Consider the following 15531-nt stretch of genomic DNA (forward strand, 5'->3'; position numbering starts at 1 on the left):
TTGATGACATTGGTCCTATTATTTCTTGCCATATGTATTACACAGCAAGAGTATTGTGGCTCACACATATCTGTTGTCAAAGAATAATTTGGAACACAATTATAAATACTTAGTTTACAGATTGACTCTGTACCTTGCCATCTCTTAGCCTACCTGGTCTTTCTTGGATTAATAAAATATATATCCTTGGGGTCAAAATCCACAGTTCCAGGATATCCTCAGCCATCTGGTTCTGCTACAGGGTCAAGTTACACTGGAAATAAGACAATGGTAAGTAAAAGGAGCTTCCTATGCCTAGCCCATCTGTAAAGAGTATAAACTAGAAATCCCTGCTGGATCCTTTCCATGCTAGCAGCCTGTTGCTAGCTTTAGTATCTTCATTTTTTAAAACACAGACAAAAATATCTGTCTGCCCACTCATAGGAGTGATTTGTAGATTTAATGAGATTATATCTAAGTACTTTATAACCTACAAAACATAAAACTTTATAATGATAGCTACTCAATTCTATGCTAAAATTCTAGGAAGAGTAGCAGAAGCTTTACACATATAATAGTATCTCTTTTAACACTCGACCCTGCACAGTTATAATTATTACAGTCGATGTATAAATCAGTTAATAGAAGCTCAAAGAGGTTGGCTGATTTGATTTGCTTAGGTCAAATAGTTGGAAAGCAAAACAGTCAATCCAATTTTACTTTGTTTTCAATTCTACTTCTAAATAGAAGCTTTCCTTTCTGCTTGGAGCTAGCACATGACTCATATCCTTAAAAGCTGGGGGTGTGGTTGAGGATGAGGTGGTGGTAGGGAAATCACTGAATAACCTGCCCCTGCAGCAAAGCTAACATAACACCCTGATAAAAATCTATGCTTATATTTTAGAACAGATCACTTTAAAATCCCTGGGCTTTACATTGTTTATATATATAAAATATAAGGTGCCAAGTAAATACTAGATGTTTTAAAACAAGAATACAGTAGGCCATCCCAGCCGGATTCAAACTTAGACTTTTTCCCTCAGTTCTACTCTACTCATTATCACACATACACACAAATCAAAAATGACACAGAACAGAAAACAGAAGGTCTTAATTTGCTTTTGGAAAACAGTTGAGAAACAACAGAAAATTAAATGGAGAAAAACATTTTTTTCGTAGTAGCTAATATGCCTTCCCTAGAAGACATATTTTTTATAACCTTAATACAGCCACCACATTTTTACTATTTATAAAAATCAAGTCTCCCAGCCAAAACGGTATTTCACCACTAATCTTTAAATTTCATCACTAAAGCAATACACAACAATTTATAACCTCTTGGAATATTCTGCACAATACATGCTAGTCACTGGAATGAATAGTTGCTCAAAAGCAGCGCTGCCTAAACTGTGATAGAATTTAGTAGTCAGTATTCTTGTTCTCCAATAAAAGGATCTCACGGGCAGAAACACTGGACTCCTTGCTCTTTCATCGATCAAGAGAACGTTTCTGAGCAGCTTCTGAGCAAACATTTCTTAACACGTTGATCACAGATCTGGGGTCTTCACTCCTCATAATGGCACTGCCAGACACAATCATATTAGCTCCTGCCTGGAAGAAGTAAACACTTAGGTTATGCCTCAAAGAAAGGAGCAGAAAAACCTACAACAGAATTCCTGGACTAGAGTTTCCGCCCTTGCATCTGTCAGTCAGCACTGAAATTGTACAAACGCCCCTTTGAGGTACATGAATTTAAGCAATCTGGTTCAATGAAGAAAGAAGATAAAATGCTTAAGAGATGAGGATGCAAAATTGTTTCTGAATGTATCTAAGAAACCACTGACTTTTTTGTTATGACCTCTAAATAAGCTATACTGCATCTTTGCTAATATTTAGGTAAGGATTGAAAACCCTTAATCCTCAACTCTACTAAGATTTTCCAAATATACCAATATCCCCATAGCCAGTACTTAAAACTACTTTTAATTTTGAATTATGTAACGAATTGGTAGATAGTCTGAAAGGACAATGTTGCTAAAATGTAAAACTATCCATAAAACATGGCAACATTAAGTAATTTCTCATTTTGATGCCAGAAGGAATGGAATGACTTTTTACTTAGGCTTCGTTATATTCTGGAATGGTTCTGAGGTGGTTTAAAGAACTTCAAGATGGTTTTAAATGTAAAAACAAAAATAGAAGAAAGCAAATAATACGAGTCCAAATTTAGCTCTCTGCTTCCTAGGGTTTGACTCAAAGAGGGAAGAACCCAGCCCATTATGTGATTCACTGCCAGAAGACAGAGGGACTATTTGGAGACCCACTAAAGCTGAGAAAGTTTTTCCAATGAAATGCTGTTAACTCTATGACACAGTGTACTCTACACCTCTACAACATTCCTCATAAAAGTGAAAAACAAACAAACACACACACAGCTTTATAAGGTTACAATTTAACACATCTCTTAATGTAAACAGGAGTAGGAGAACTTAGGAAAAAGAATTCCACGAGGCGGTCAAGGGATTTACCCTCACTAATTCTTTGGTGAACTCCTCTTCCATAAATATTCATTACAGTCAAGCTTTTCACAAATATCGAACAGAAAAGTGTAGCACTTATACAAAAGTGGGAAGTGCAGATTGGACCATTCTGCTTAGTAAGAACAGTCTACTTAAACTTGAACCACCAGCAGTGCTACAGGCAGGGCTGGCACCCCTGTAATGAGGCTCAGGATACTCACTGGGCTTGGCTAACTACTAGGGAAAAAACTCATCTCAGCTCTACACAGTGTTAGGAAGTATCCAGAGATCAGATCTAAAACTTCAACAAAAATAGCTCTAGGAAGCTCTTACAAGGGACAGATTGGTAACTGATACACAGCTGTTCTACAGAGGAACAATTTTTTTCCCTTTATAGAAAGATATGTTTTCTTTCCCTAGTTAGAAAAAAGGCTCATTCTAAGGCCCTGAACTTAATGATCTTCTGAAGGCAGGCACTCAGTCCACTCTTTTTCAAAAAAGAACTTCCTGATATACTCAAACTTACTATTTAATGATTATGTGATTTTAGAATATTCATTTATTGCTTTTTTTATTTTCCTAGTTCTACATTTGAACAAAAAGTACTTTTCCAAGAAAGAAAGGCAATTTAGGAAATGTAGAGGAAACCTCTTTGGCCACAAGACAATGGAAAAGGCCACAGCTGAGGAGCAGTCTCACCTCTGCACATTTATGGATAGTGTCAGGGCCCACTCCACCATCGACCTCTATGTCCAAAGACGGGAACTGGGTCCTCAACCAGTGAACCTAGATATACACGAGGAAGTAAGTGACTCCTAAAGTGGATGGGAGGGTGATGGGGACACAACAAAATAAACAAAACAATCAAACAGCAAGTATAAGCCACTAAAATAGGACTCCAAATGTCTCACACAGTAACTACATCATACAAATTACGACTGGGGAAAACTTCCTTTTTAATATACCAAACCAAATTACATTTCCTAAATGTAAGCTTTGTTCTGTTTGACGAACAGCATCAGATTCATCATGGTTTTACAGAGAGTATACTTCATGGAAAAAAGACAAAGACAAAACCCTCAACAATCAGCGAAAACCCCCAAAGCTCTAAAGGCTATAGAGATAATAGTTTCAAAAGAAAAGAGGGGAAGGGGGGAAGGATCTTGAGGGGAAAAGGGGAAGGGTTTACAGGAAAGAGTATAAAGGACACATGGACAATAACAAGGGGGGAGTGGAGATGGGAGGGAGGAAGGGAGGGTTGGGGAAGGTGGGCTGGGATTGGGAGTAAAAGACAGAAAACTGTACTTGAACAACAATTAAAATAAAATTTCAAGATTAAGATGTAATATATATTCTGATTTCCTTCCACACCTAAATCTCTTTGCATTTATCACACTGTATTACATGATCTGCAGGCATTCCCATTCCCCACCTTCAGAACAGGGCATACCTAAATACACAAGGGACTCAATATGTTTATTGAATAAACACACATAATAAAAACCTCACCCCAGGTTCAAATAATTCTTTTACCTTTGGCATCATATCTTCCATGAATTTCTGCCCTCCAAACCCAGGTTCGACTGTCATAACCAAGGCCATATCTATCTGATTAGCCCATGGTGCCAAATACTCAACGGTTGTTCCTGGTTTGATGGCAAGGCCAACCTGTGACAGAGATAAATTTGCTACATCACATTGACAAGTACTTCCACATTATGTTATTGTGGCATATCAGGCCCAGTAGAAATACCTATTCTTAAAAAATAGAATACACAAAGGGAAAGCATAGATTAATATATAATTATAATTATTATAGAATTATAGAATTATTTTTTAAAAAGTCAACAAGAAGGTTTTTAAATGTCTCTAAAAACCAGTAATATTCCAAACAAGTATTATACATTATTGCATTTATACAAAAAACAAGTTATACTTAAAACTCTGGCTTCCCAGTGAAGAACAGCTGCCGAAGTCTGGTCTTACCTACCTATCATTTCCTGCCTTCATTCCCAACTTAGAGTGTGAGTAGTATAGCACATTACTGTCACCGCTGACCTCTCACCTTCATCCCATTCTCCCGAATGTCTTTAATCAAAGCCCCTGGGTTCTCAGTAGCCTCGAGATGAAAGGTATACTGATTAGCTCCTGCTACAGCCATTGGTTTTACCCACTGTTCCGGTCTCGACACCATCATGTGCATGTCTAGAAAGAAAAGACACATCTCCTCAATATTACTGAAAGGACAATACCTGGCTCTTATTATTGAAACCAATCTGTAGTTTTTCCCATTTCATATATAAACTCTTCTGACATCGCAATAATTGTTAAATAGTCACAATTCTGCATAACTAGCCTCCTTTTATCCTGAAGATAATAAGGTTCCAGTTAAATTCATTCAAAACAAACAAACAAACAAACCAAAAAACATGTTTCTACAATAAGCGTATGCCAAGGTCCAGGAAATGCCACTCTAAAAAACTTTTTAAAAAAGTCTTCTTATCTATGAAGACTTGCTTCCTCACTTATAAAATAAGAAAGCTGCCCTGGCTGGTGTGGCTCAGTGGATTGAGCACTGGCCTGGAAATCGAAGGGTCACTGGTTCGCTTCCTGGTCAGGGCACATGCCTGGGTTGTGGGCTGGGTCCCCTGTGGTGGGGTGGGCAGGAGGCAACCACACATTGATGTTTCTCTTCCTCTCTTTCTCTCTCCCTTCTCCTTTCTAAAGATAAAATAAATAAAATCTTAAAAATAAATGAGTAAAATAAGAAAGCTAAATTAAGTGATTCTCTTCAGCAATATTTTATTGAGCACTTACTGCATCATTACCTATTTTAAGGCCCTAGGGACAGAGCAAAAACAACCAGACAGACAAAAATCCCTGCTGTCACACACCTACACTCTCAGTGGGGGAGACACATCATTAAAAAAAAAGTAAATGCAATACACTCACTAGGATGGTAGCAAACAAAGCCCATGAGGCTGGGGCGTGGAGCAATGGAGAGAGCAGATGAGGGCAGAGAGGCAAGGGGTGAGGTGACAGTGCAGAGCTCTGCAAGCCATCAGATTTTATTCTGAATGACATAGAAAAAAACACTGCAGGATACTAAGTGAGGAAGTGACAAGATCTGACCTACAAGGCCATGGCAATAACCCAGGTGAGAAAGGACAATGGCAGCAACTGAGAATGGTGGGAATTGGGGAGATTCTGGGCACGGTCTGAAAGCAAAGCCAACAGAAGTTGCTGTGGATTACATGTGGACAGTGCAGGGAGAGGCAGAATGGTGCAAGGATTGGGTTGGAGTAACCAGCACAGAACTGCCATGCACTGAGAGGCAGAAAGCTGCCGAAGAAGGCACAAATTTGCGTGGGAAGGACATGTTCACAGAAGAAGCCTGACATGCATCCTAATCTAAAAGCTGAGTCACACACAAATACTATGTCAGGCAAAATGGGCATGGCCTTCTTCAAGATCTTGACTTGAGAAGGAGAGGTCAGATTTAAAATAGGCCAAATCAAGAAGTAACTGTTGTGAAGAAGGAAACAGTAAATACTCCTGCGTGGGGCAGATGCCCGTAAGAAAACCTGAGTTTTTTATTTTGCTTGAGGAAGCACATTTCTGAAATAGCTCAACTATATTAAAGAAAAAAATTCTAGTATTCCAGAACTCAAGTAAGATTAGGAAAGGCACCAAGGATTTGAAAAAATGTCTGGAAAAGAACACACCACTTGACTAACGACATCAAGATTTAAAGTTTACATTTCTAAACAATAGTACCAAAAAAACAATCCACGCACTTTAACAGATAAAACATTGTTTTTAAAAGATATAGATTCTTTGGCGTTTCTTATTTCTCTCTATTATAAACAAGGAAAATTCAATCTGGTTTAAAATATCCAGTCTACTCATTCTTTAAGTTACCAGACTGCCATGTCATTCAGTTTTTGGCAGGTAAGCATCTTCAGCAATGCTTACTGGGGAGTCTCCAGTGTTTGGGGAGTCAGCGGTTCTGTCAATTTGCCTGTGATTAACAGAGCATGATAAGCAGTTATCAAATAATCTATTATCAGGCTCCCTTCACAGTCTTAAAAATCACTGAAGACCCCCAAAAGGCACCGTTAATGTGGGGCAAATTTATCTATATTTGGTGTATTAGAAATTCAAATGAAGAAAATGTTTAAGTCTACTTATCAACTCATTTAAAAACAATAACAAATCTAGTATGTTAATGTAAGTGGTAATATTTTACATATTTGCAAATTTCTACTGTCTACCATAACTGAAGGTGTCTGTGCTCTCACATCTGCTCTGCACTCAGTCTGTTACAAGATACAGTTTTACATGAAGAGAAGGAAGAACAGTACATTAAAAAGGGAGGAGTACATTAATACTCTTTTCAGACAAGTGCGGATATTCATTTCTACACCCAAACGCAGCAAGTGGTACTTTACTAAACGTTACCTGCAATGTGGAATCTGTAAACCCTACCAGTAAACTTTTCCTACTTTGTTACACTAACATCTGTCAGTCCACCTTACACTTTGAATGGATCTCTCAAGTACAGGTTCACTGAATTACACAGATCTTCCATGTTAGATACATTTCCTTATACGCTATCAAAAAAAATCACATTTAGTATATCACTACAGATCTTATCAGAAAAGCTCACAGCAGCAGGTACACATGCTTATCAAAATTCTAATATTCACTTGCAAGCTACAATTTTATCAGGGGGGGCAACAAAAACTAAGAAGAGATTTTCCTTAAAGTGATGGGCTAACATAAGTTTTTTAAATGTCAGTAAAATACCCAAGTCTGATGATAGCTGCTCTTTCAAGTGAAAATGTTGTTCTTAAAACAACAACAAAAAACCCCCAGATAGTTCAGTTCACAACTCAAAAAATGGCCCCATGGTCTCCATGAGAAAGCCAGCGTCCTCTGTATGTAGGAGAGGTGCCTTAGATATACTTCCCACTTGGTCACCCAAAATATTAAAAAGACATACATTCACGGATCGAGATTTACTAAAATTAATCATTTGCACTACCTCATCAAGGACACTTACTATGAACACATCATGACGAAGAATGTGAGTGACTACTTGTATAGTTCAATACCACTGGGTTAGGGCACCAGTAAACTCATTCACCACTGCTTCTGCATCCTCTGTACAAATATGGTAAATCATGTTATTATGTAAAAATAGTTCTGACCTCATGGACCACCTGGAAGGGATTCCCCTGGGTTCTAGGACCCAACTTGAAGACCACTGATTTGGGCAACAGCAGAAACAGACTTTCCCCCACCATTTTAATTCTTACATGGCTGTTCCCCCTCAGTACTGAGATTAAACAGTTAGGAACTCTAGCAGTCATACATACAACTTGTGATTTAGTTCCTAAAATATATTCATGTTCCAATTAACCAAGTAAGATCCAAAAATTAAAAATAAAAAAGTCATAAACCCAAATATTAAAGCACAGAGTCCATTCATCTTTATTTTAGACCCAATTCTAAAAAGACAAACTATTAAGCTAACAAAAAAACAAACTAAAACAGGAAGAAAAGGAAGATTACGTGATGGTGGCAGGAAGGCTGGCAGGAGGCACTGACAAAGTGAACTGACACACACAACAGCGAGAAGCGACACTAGGAGCCCGAATAAAAGGGAGAGAGAAGAGGAAAAAATTTGGCTTCGATCCACACAAAGCCAGAAGTAGAGGACATGGTGACCATTGTAGGCAAACAATGCTCCTTATTTCATCTACCTTTCTTTGATAGTCATAAGAACAAATTTATAGTGGAAAATTCATTTTCCAAAATGTAATAAAAAATAAGTTCAGATGATCAGAGGATTACATTCCAGTACTTGGAAATTTCAAAATGATGAACATGTTGCTGGAACATTATGTCCCTCATGTCATATACATCAGGCAATAATGTACATTTTCTTTGGTACACTCCCAGTGGATGGATGAGACTGTCTGACAGCACTTTCTACGGTGATGGCAATGTTCCACGGTGGCCCTACACAACACAGTAGTCACCAGCCACATGGGGCTGAGAACTTGTAGTATGGTTAAAGCCACCGAGAAGCTCATGCACAAGAGATATGCTGAGTGAGCCACTGCTAACTAAGCTTAAAAGGGTGGCAACAAGGTGGGGACTGAATTCATGTTCTATGAGAAGTAACTTTTAGGTTACTGTGTAATCTTAAATATCTTAATTCATATCCTACAGCACTGAAGTGGGAACCTATATAGGCCCCATGTGCAGAAAGCTCCAATTTGTATGAGATCATTGGCTTCATTTCTAGACCATAAATCAATCAATTCATAAGTTCACTTAAAATTACAGTGAGCCCTAATCTTGTGACTATGCTTAGCTCTAGGAAAACCACAATAAACAAAGTGAATGAAATCCCTGCATTCAAGGAGTTTGCAGTCTGACAAAAATAACTTCAAATTAAAGGGAGCTCTAAGAAGACTATCCAGAAGCTGATATAAATAGTTAAGGGTTACTTTAAGATAGGGTACTTAGAGTAGCCTCTTGGAGGAAATGAGAAATGAGAAATGATCCGAGGCCAAAAGATAAAGCAGAGCTAGCCAAGGGAATAGTTTTCCAGGCAAAGAAATTAGCAAAAGTGCCAAGGCCCCGAGACAGGAAAGGGTTTGGCTTATTACAGGCAGCCAATGAAGCCCCAGCACAGACCAAGGGGGAAAGGGGGTTCTAGATGAAATTGAAAGTTGATAAAACCAACCATCTTTTCCTTTAGAGGAGCAACACATCCAGCTTCAGATGGTGTAACGCCCACTTACCAAAGAAAGGGTCCTGGCCTAGCTGCTTTCGGAGGCTTTCTACCACAGGGTGACCAAAGGTGATGTTGGGAACAAAATGCCTACAAGACAAACAAAATCTTACTCTGAAAATATTTTCAATTCAGTTTCTGTATTTTGCTCAATATGCACTCTGATGTAGTAGAGGGGAATGTTTATGATTGCACTATTTTTCTATTGCATTATTTTTCAATTTAATACTTAACATCATCAGTATTAAACAGCACTAAAAATATCTGGACAATTTTGGCTTTACAATGCAGTATCTCCTTGATATTTAAAAATATCATAATAATGCTACATGATTTAACTCTGCAATTCATAATCCCTGACAGACAGAACTAGAAAGATGACAAAATCAAAACCCCAGAAGTTATATGACTTGCCCAAGTCATATACTGGTTAGGAAGTCTGGACTCTAATATGGGTCTTTCATATCCTAGTTTGTCACGGGCTACCTGAGGCTACTTCCAATCCACCTGTACCACAGGGCACTCAATGAGTTTATTTAGACATTTTTAAAGGTCATCAACAAGGAAACTTAAGGTGTGTACTAAAACCCACCATTTACTGAGGGTTTTACATCATGCCAGGTATTGTACCTTACTCTTCATTTCCTCCTCCCAATAGCCTTACGAAGTGGATGTGTTGTTATATGAAGAACATAGGGCAAATAACTTCCTTAAGTCAACCAGTTAACTACTTGTGGGGGCAGGATTCAAACTAAGTCTTCCAGGTTTCAGACCTGTAGTACTTAAATATCATGCTACCCCAGTTAGTTCTTGTGTTCCGTAAAGTTCTTGTGTGCTTCAGAATACTGTATTTTATTAAAAATATGTGAGAGTTCCTGCTTAGCCCAGAAAACCTTACAATCTCATGGGTAGGAGATGCCTACAAACTCACCAGAATTCGTGATCTACTGTTATAGTACGGTTGTTAGGAAGGCATCACAGCTAGCCAAGAACCACAATTCCCACGTCCCTTTACATCCAGTTGGCTGCAGCACCATGTGACTAGTCTTCACCAGCGGACTATTTAAGTGAGGTAGGTTGCTATAGCGCCCAGAAAGTTAAATAGTATTCCTTTTTTGTGTTCACTTTACCCTTTGCCAAAGAACCCCTAAGGAACAGCAGAGCCACAGAACGGAAGGAATCTATGTCCCTGAATTTCAGCATTGAATGACATTCACACTGAACTGTTACATGAATGAGAAATAAACTTCATAATGTTAAGCCACTGAAATATGGGCTTTATTTGTTAAAAGTAATAGGTATTACCCCATGTGAGGATTACAAGAAAAGCTAAACGATAACAAGGAGACAAACAAGGGGCAAAACAATTCCAGAGGCAAGCAGGATAGCACTTTACAAGAAGGGTGACATCACAAAATGGAATTGTAAAGGTGGGGAAAGAAATGAAGCAAAGGATGAAATAAGCAAGTTGTGTCCACAGGAGAAAGATGGTGCTGACCAGCTGGGCTTGTATGAAAGGCAGGAAGCAGACTCTGCCTCAACAAGGGAGCCAAATGCCAGGGTTGGGCCTGGACATCATTCTGCTGCAAATATGAAGTGAGAAGCAAATAAAAAATAAGATGCACATAACAAAGTAGGAAGGTAGACTTGCCAGTAAATTGGAAGAAGGGAGGCAAGAGGTGTTGGCCTGTGGCAAGGAACAATAACAACGCAAAGGAGGACAGGTAGACATGGTAGGATTTGTTCACTGATAAGATAGGGGATGAGCACTGAAGACAGAAAATACATCATGGTTAAGATTTTAAGCTTAGATGAGAGGCAGAAAGAGTGTTAGTAAAAAAAGTTAAAATGTATATGGGTCGGGCACCATTCATTCTAAACACTTTCCATATTAACTCATTAAAATCCCCAAACTCTATAAGATAAGTACTATATTATCTGTATTCACCCAAGCAAGACAGTGCTGGAGGCAGGCAGGAAACGCAGGCAACCTGGCTCCAAAGTCCAAGTTCTTTATTAGTCTCTCCTCCCCTCCACCAACAGACTAGTAACAGAAAGCTAAAGTCCAGGTGAGGAGAGACTTAAGCGGGAGATGTAAAGAATTCAGGACATACCTGAGAGGGACTAGTAAGGTGGATGGGTACAGACACTTTCATTTATAGCACTTTGATCCTTGGAGATTGGGGTTTTAGTATTTAAGAAATCATTCTACCATTTGCCTAAGAGCAATGGCTGCTAGGGTTATAAATCACAGGGTTATGTTTACTTATAACTTGGAAGTGAGAGTCAGAGAAGCAGGCAGTGATGCTTAATTAATCTTATACGACCCTGGAATTGAAAGATTTGTATTTCATTCACTGTTCTTTTAATTTGCTGTGTGGCCTTGTTTTACTGCACTTCACTGGTGTTGCCTTTTTTTTTTTTAAACAGAAAGCAAGACCCCCTACAGCAGGGAAAAGACGACCACTCATTTTGTTGAGATCCTCACTTTATTACAGAGGTCTGGAATAGAAGCCACAATATCTCCAAGGTATGCCAGTACTTTTGTTGTCTCAAACTTAGGTTTCATTTATCATGAGAACAAGCATAACCACATCTTGGGAAAACATGGGAATTAAAACAAATATGCTGCTACTTCACTGGGAGACAGAGACAGAGTGCATAAAACTACTGACAACCCCCCCCCCCCAAAGTATATGATGAATTGCACCACTTGAAGGTCAATTCAATGCACTTGGTTCAGCAAGTACACTGGGAAAACAAAAATTCGCCAATGTCCTAAGAAACCAAAGGCTCAGACCTAAGACATAACAAAAAAAGGTTATACACCCCAGCATGAAGTCAGGGTGACCCCCAATTTGCTTGACAACAATACCCGTGGAACACCTGCAACTAAAGGATTTACAGGCTCTATGTCAAGCCTGCTGACACCAAAGAGGACCTGGGAACCTGAATTCTTAAGTACACAGGGAGTGCTTATCAGATTGGCTTGGAAAAAAACTACATTTCACTCTAATGAAAAGAAATTGCACCAGGGAAATCTGCTTCATTATTGTTACATTACTTCTTTTTTCCAGGAGGGTATTTTTGGAGTCTGCAAAAAATAAAATGCAATAAAAAAGTCTTTTCCCCCAAAGGACTTACAGAAATTGCACTTTAATTATTATAATACAGAGACACAATTATTTTCTCTCTCATCATGTTCCACCAACCCTAAACTTTGCTTATAATTGTCAAGCAATGTATTTCAGACAGATCAAACCTTTACCAAGTCTCCCAAAAAGGCAAAGTTATTTTGGCAGATTTGGGAGATTGCCTTTCAGCTATTTATTTAAGTGAAATAAATAAAATGTTGCAAAACCGTTATCAGAAAACAATTCCTGTGAGCCAGGAATGACAAACTCACAGGCTTACAAGGACTGGCAGGTAACATGGAGGAGCAAAATGGAGATGGGGACAGGGGACCGATGAAGAACATCTGGCCTGGCTAATGGTGGCCGCCATTCAGCTCCAGCCTGCTGGGACTTTGTGAGACTGTGGAAACCTCCCAGTACTGGCAAACCTTCGGGTGTTTTTCCAAAGCCAAAAATCTAGTACTAATGTGAAATCTCTCCAATTTCAAATTCTGGTACTTAATTTAGAAATTGCTTATTTGCTCTGTTTCCACACTTAGAACCAACATATTTCCAGCCCCTACCCAGTCACAAGGCATTTATGTGCTTTCTAATTTTCTTTTAGAAAATTTTGGTGCCCCACCCCCGAAGGTGTTTCCAGAACTTGTTTCTGACTTTCAAAATGAAGACACTCAGTTTTAATCAGAAGAGAAATGGAAGCCTCAGTGGGAGTGGGGGACCAGAAAACAAAAGCACATCCAAACTAAGTGTAAAGTTGGAGATTTTTAGAGGGAACCAGCCAAGAGAAGCATGGACCCAGTACCCAGAAAGGAGAGAGGGCAGAATGTGGCTGGCCACAGTGGGAGTCCACACCCCGACTTTCGCACCCAGCCTAGGAGGCACTACACACAGCTCAGCCGGGCTTCCCCTCATCTGGTGGGACATTCCGGGTTTTTCCCTTTTCCCTTTTAAGACCCAGCTGTGTCTTAGCCACTCTCTGTAAGCCCCATACCCACAGAGGACATTGAATTTCTGAGACACCACAGATGTCGCAAGCTTCCAGTCCTAGCATTGAAACCACGCACAGGTGACAATCTATTTGCATCTAATTCCCCCTCCGTCAAAGGCAGGTGCTAGTAACAGTGCCAATCTCCTCAGATTGTACGAGTTCATTCACAAAAAGCATCGGAAAGAAACAGTTGAGAGCTACTGCTATCCTTAACATCTCTGAATTTGGTGAACTGAAAATTATTTTCTCAGTTCACTCAGTTACCCAAACAAGACTTACCGAAAACCATACTGCTTTCTGTGTCAAACAGACCACATGCACATACATGGAGCCTGTTCTACCCTGAAATGCCCAGGTGCCTGACACAAAGCTGTGTGTCTCAGACAAAATAAATGTAGCTACCCGTCTCCGAGGTACGCACCCCATGCAACAATATCACCTGGGAACGTTCAGGGCTTTGCAGCAAGGTGGTCAAAAAAGTATATAAGTAGAATCACACACGATAGCAAACTACAAATTAAGCTTTTGTGAGAGTAATATTTACTGATCTTCTTCTACTCTGTCTAGAATTCTTAGAATATTCTAAGGTCAAGATTTTGCCATAAGCACACTATACCTATGAGCACACCGGCAAGGTGGGCAAGGTAACTGAGTGGAATGCAAAAGGGAAACAACAATTGAACCAGACAGAACAAAGGAAGATAAAACTCATAAAAGCAATGACATTAAAGAGAGAAATAACTGATTGTTTTGTAACTAACGCAACTTGCAAATTTGCAGAAAGGCACACAGACATTTTACCCATTTAAAATAAATTTATTTTCCTACCCCTAGGAAAATAAATTTTCCGATTTCATGGCGAGTTATCAGCTGGGCTCAGAAAACTATTTGGCAAACCCAAGTTGCAACTCTGTCACAAGGTTGAGTAACCAGGGGCGATTCTTACTGCTTTCCCTAGGTTTCCTCATTCTGTAATCAAATTAAGAAACTAGCATCACCCTGGTTCTAAACTACACTGATTATGTGCTACAACTACAGAACTTAAATGGACAGCAAAATCAAAATTCGAACAAGGACACAACTAACAACTAGAGAGAATTCACTCTATGCCAGGCACTATGAACGGGACACGTACAACCTCATTTCACCTTTCAAAGACGTTTAAGTGGTATGTTCTATTACTCGCATGTTTCACATAACGAAACTGAAGCTCAACGAGGTTGAAAGGCTCGTTCCAGGTCATCCCAGCAGGTGGCACGACTCGGGCGATCGCACTCCAGGTGCCCAGGCGGTCTCCTCAAGCTTTGCCACCAATAACCTATATGAGCTTGGGCAAGTCATGCCTATCCCCTTGGGCCTCAGTTTCTCCGTCTGAAAACCAGAGGCCTGCCCTGGAGAGGTAAGGTCGTTTCCGGGTGCTAAGCGCTCGGGGACCACACGTTACGCGGGGACAGGGGAAGAGGTTGAGGTCTCCGAGGCATTCGCGGTCCGGGATGCCGCCTCGGCTTCACTCCAGGCAGGGCCTCCAGGGCTTCCAGCCCCGTCTCGTTGTCCTTACGGGGTTCCGAGTGGGGCGCTCCGCGACACGGGGACGCCGTGCACCGACAGGCACTCAGTACAGGGGCACCCATCCCGCCCCGCGCAGCAACCCGGACCCGAGCCCCGCGGAGTTACCCGTCCATTACATCCAGGTGCAGATAATCGGCCCCAGAGTCCAGCATCCGGAGGCACTCGGCCCCTAAGTTGGCCAGGTCGCTGTTGAGGATGGATGGGCCAATCTTGCAGCCAGACGCCATGGTCTCGGTTCCCTAGAGCAAGTTACCTCACGAGTCCCGGGCAAGACGAAGGCGTCGCCCTGATTGGCTACTCAGTTTTGACACCACCTCTTTCCTTAGAGTCTTCCGGACTCCGCAGGAAGCAGCTGCCCAGCGAGGCGGAAGTCCCGCCTTTTCCCAGGGGACGGGGCGACTAGCTTGAAAGTATAGGGCTGGAATCTTTCCTAAAAAGGTCCGTTCCTCTGACCTTCATTTTTGAAAAAGTACTTAGACCTCTCAGAACTCAAAGGAGTTTATCTTAATGTTTTCCCACTTTACGTACGTATAG

General features: G+C 40.3%; 1 protein-coding gene across 4 annotated transcripts; it reads right to left on the reverse strand.

The window, feature by feature from the left end:
- Window positions 1-692: 692 nt before the first annotated feature.
- RPE (ribulose-5-phosphate-3-epimerase) lies at window positions 693-15294 on the reverse strand. Of its 4 annotated transcripts, none has more exons than XM_037042037.1 (6): window positions 15103-15294; window positions 9317-9396; window positions 4564-4703; window positions 4032-4166; window positions 3198-3284; window positions 693-1590 (listed from the first exon to the last, which is right to left on the reverse strand). In XM_037042037.1, the coding sequence occupies exons 1-6, from the start codon at window positions 15222-15224 to the stop codon at window positions 1468-1470; spliced, it is 687 nt and encodes a 228-aa protein (XP_036897932.1). In that variant the 5' UTR covers window positions 15225-15294; the 3' UTR covers window positions 693-1467. The 4 variants fall into 4 exon arrangements, with proteins under 4 accessions (XP_036897932.1, XP_036897933.1, XP_036897935.1 ...); XM_037042038.1 differs by having other exon boundaries at window positions 15114-15202; XM_037042040.1 differs by lacking the exon at window positions 9317-9396 and having other exon boundaries at window positions 15114-15196.
- Between the last annotated feature and the right edge of the window lie 237 nt (window positions 15295-15531).

The sequence above is a fragment of the Sturnira hondurensis genome, unplaced genomic scaffold (assembly GCF_014824575.4).
Source record: "Sturnira hondurensis isolate 20B ecotype Veracruz unplaced genomic scaffold, ASM1482457v3 Scaffold0003681, whole genome shotgun sequence".
Lineage (NCBI taxonomy): Eukaryota > Metazoa > Chordata > Mammalia > Chiroptera > Phyllostomidae > Sturnira > Sturnira hondurensis.

What these genes read in the sequence shown, in the direction of transcription:
- RPE (XM_037042037.1), bottom strand. Translation starts at nt 15,224, where the DNA reads ATGGCGTCTGGCTGCAAGATTGGCCCATCCATCCTCAACAGCGACCTG. An exon ending in AGGCCAGGACCCTTTCTTTG is followed by an intron (nt 4,704 to 9,316) that starts GTAAGTGGGCGT and finishes TTTTCTTTCTAG; the next exon opens with ACATGCACATGATGGTGTCG. An exon ending in TTCGGGAGAATGGGATGAAG is followed by an intron (nt 4,167 to 4,563) that starts GTGAGAGGTCAG and finishes TCTCTGTCACAG; the next exon opens with GTTGGCCTTGCCATCAAACC.